This window comes from Protobothrops mucrosquamatus, unplaced genomic scaffold (assembly GCF_001527695.2).
Source record: "Protobothrops mucrosquamatus isolate PMUCROS unplaced genomic scaffold, P.Mucros_1.0 scaffold4036, whole genome shotgun sequence".
NCBI lineage: Eukaryota > Metazoa > Chordata > Lepidosauria > Squamata > Viperidae > Protobothrops > Protobothrops mucrosquamatus.
The window spans coordinates 24,835-27,408 of NW_015389970.1; the positions used below are offsets into that span (position 1 = coordinate 24,835).

General features: G+C 33.4%; 1 protein-coding gene across 1 annotated transcript in view; it reads left to right on the forward strand.

Moving 5' to 3' along the window:
- LOC107298508 (cytochrome P450 2J2) overlaps positions 1–2,574 on the forward strand; it is a 26,442-nt gene that overhangs the window by 19,429 nt on the left and 4,439 nt on the right. The window contains exon 6 of the mRNA XM_015827888.1: positions 235–376. Within this exon, the coding sequence (XP_015683374.1) occupies positions 235–376 (142 nt within the window). The remainder of the gene's footprint in view (positions 1–234; positions 377–2,574) is intronic.

The window sequence follows — 2,574 nt, forward strand, 5'->3', positions numbered from 1 at the left end:
CCATGTTTCTTTGTGTATTTATTGGGGCAATTTGGACTGATAAGGACAGCTCTCTGTTTTAATGGAAGGGAGGGGAGAAAGGAGGAGCCACTGCTCTCTCAATCTGCTTTGGAAATGCACAAATAGGGGTCCATAAAGGCAAGCTAAAAGCAAATGTTCCATCAATATCGTTTGAACTTTTTTGCCCATTTCCTTATGAAACCGTTCTATTTAATCCTATTGTTTTTTTTACAGGGGAGCATTATTATCCCAGACCTGCGCTCTGTTCTTCTTGATCCTGAAAAATGGGAGACACCTAAAGAATTCAACCCAAATCACTTTTTAGACAAGGATGGGAAGTTCATTGAACGGGAAGAGTTTCTGCCATTTGGAATAGGTACGTCCATGAGCCCAAAGCAGTTTATAATTTATAGTTTCCCACCACCACTAAAATTACAGATTCTGAAATTATCATGGTCCGAACACAAAATCCAGGAACCTGAATTCCTTCTAGTTTCAAAACTGTGGGAATATGAAGTTCTCCTTAGGCTACAGGGTTTCAATGACAAAGAAATACTAGTTATAATCACACTCTAATCAGTGGAGTTTTATAAGAAATGTACAGGTTTGCATAATTATCTCTGGTTTTAGGAGGATAATTATAAGCTAAATCCAAAATCTGAGCTAATTATAAGATAATTATAAGCTAAATCCAAAATTTGTAGCTTCTTACCAATGGATTCAAGCCACAGAATTTTGCTCCTAGATTCATTAACATACATATTAGTTTTTTTTATAATCACAAGTGCTTAAAATAGATTCATTAACTCTGCCATATTGTCTGGGTTTCAATGTCTAATTTACTAATACATAGCAAGTTCCTTTCTCTCTACCTCGTTTTCTCTAGCCAATTATAAAAAGTATTCCATGTTCTAAAATAAACTGAATCTTCTTTCTCTTTCATTTTCAATTTCAATCTATCCATTTCTGCAAACTCTTAAGATTTTTTTAACTAACACTTCCTCCTCTGGTCGATCTTCATAATTCTGGCTTAAAATCTAAATGTTTTTTCGTCATTTTCTCTAACCATGTATCTATTCTTAACCAAAATCGTTTAGCTTTAGAGTATGTCAACCAAAGAGAGTAATACGTGCCTATTTTTCGTTTACATTTCCAACAGTTATTTGCTACATCTTTAAACATTTTTGCTAACCTCACAGGTGTTAAATGCCATCTATAAAACATTTTATATAAATTTTCTTTGTACGCTACTGCTTTTATTATTTTCAAATTTCTTTCCCAAAGGCTTTACCATTTTTATAGTTCTGTTATGTCCAAAGTTCTTTGCCCATGTTATCATTGTTTCTTTAACTTGTTCCTCTTCCATCTGTAAGCTTAGCATATATTTATAAAGTTTCTTGATCAATTTTTCATCTTATGTCAGTAATATCTTATCAAATTCTGTCTGTTCTTTATAGAACCCAGATAGTTTATTAAGTTTGGCCGAACAAACACTTCCATTATGGAAAGCCATCCAGGTATCTTCATATAGATTTTTGCTTTTATTTTTTCCCATTGTAACAAAATGGTGCGTTTCTTATGTAGTGATAATGAAAGTATCTGTGACTTTTATTTTTTCTGTACCACAGAAACGCATGCCATCCAAGTTGTAGGTCGTGTCCCTCTAAGTACAATAATCTTCTATCTCTAAGAGTTATCCACTCTTTTAGCCATGTTAGAACAGCTGCTTGGTAATATAGACTCCAGTCTGGCAGTCCAAATCCTCCATTTTCTTTTGCTTCTTGAAGCATTTTCAATTTTATTTTAGCTTTTTTTCCTTGCCAAATAAATTTTAATATTGATTTGTTTAGTTCACGGGTGTCAAAGTCACCACGTCATGTGACATGTCACGATGTATCGCAACTCTTTTTGCGTTGCCAGCAATGGGGGGGGTGCGGCTTCGGTATGATGAAACCGGCCCATAGGCTGGCAGTTTGACACCCCTGGTTTAGTTCATCAAAGACGTTTTTCCCCACTTTTATAGGTATAGTTTGAAACAAAAAGAGTATTTTTGGTAGAATATTCATCTTCACAGTTGCTATTCTCCCCAACTTTGAAAGCTGTAGATTTTTCCATTTTTTTCAAGTCTAGTTTTAGTTGTTTTAATAATTTTAAATAATTATCTTCTTTTATTGTTGCACATCTTGCTGTTAGGTAGATTCCCAGGTACTTAAATTTTATGACTATTTGAAGACCTGTTTTTTCTGATAGCTGATTTTTTTGTTTTTCTGTAAGATTTTTAGTTAACATTTTGGTCTTTTCTCTGTTCATTTTCATTTTATTTTGCTACTTCTCCAAATTCTTCTACCTTTTTTATAAGCTTAAATCATCTGCAAATGCTTGTAATTTGTATTTTTCATTTTTTATTTCCAGTCCTTTAATTTCCATATCTTGTCTAATGTTTCTATTTAATACCTCCAATGTTAGTATGAATAGCAATAGAGATAGGGGTCATCCTGGTCTTGTGCCTTTTTTAATATTGAAAACAAACAAAACCTCTGTCATTGTAATGACTGCAGAATTTCCCCTACCATG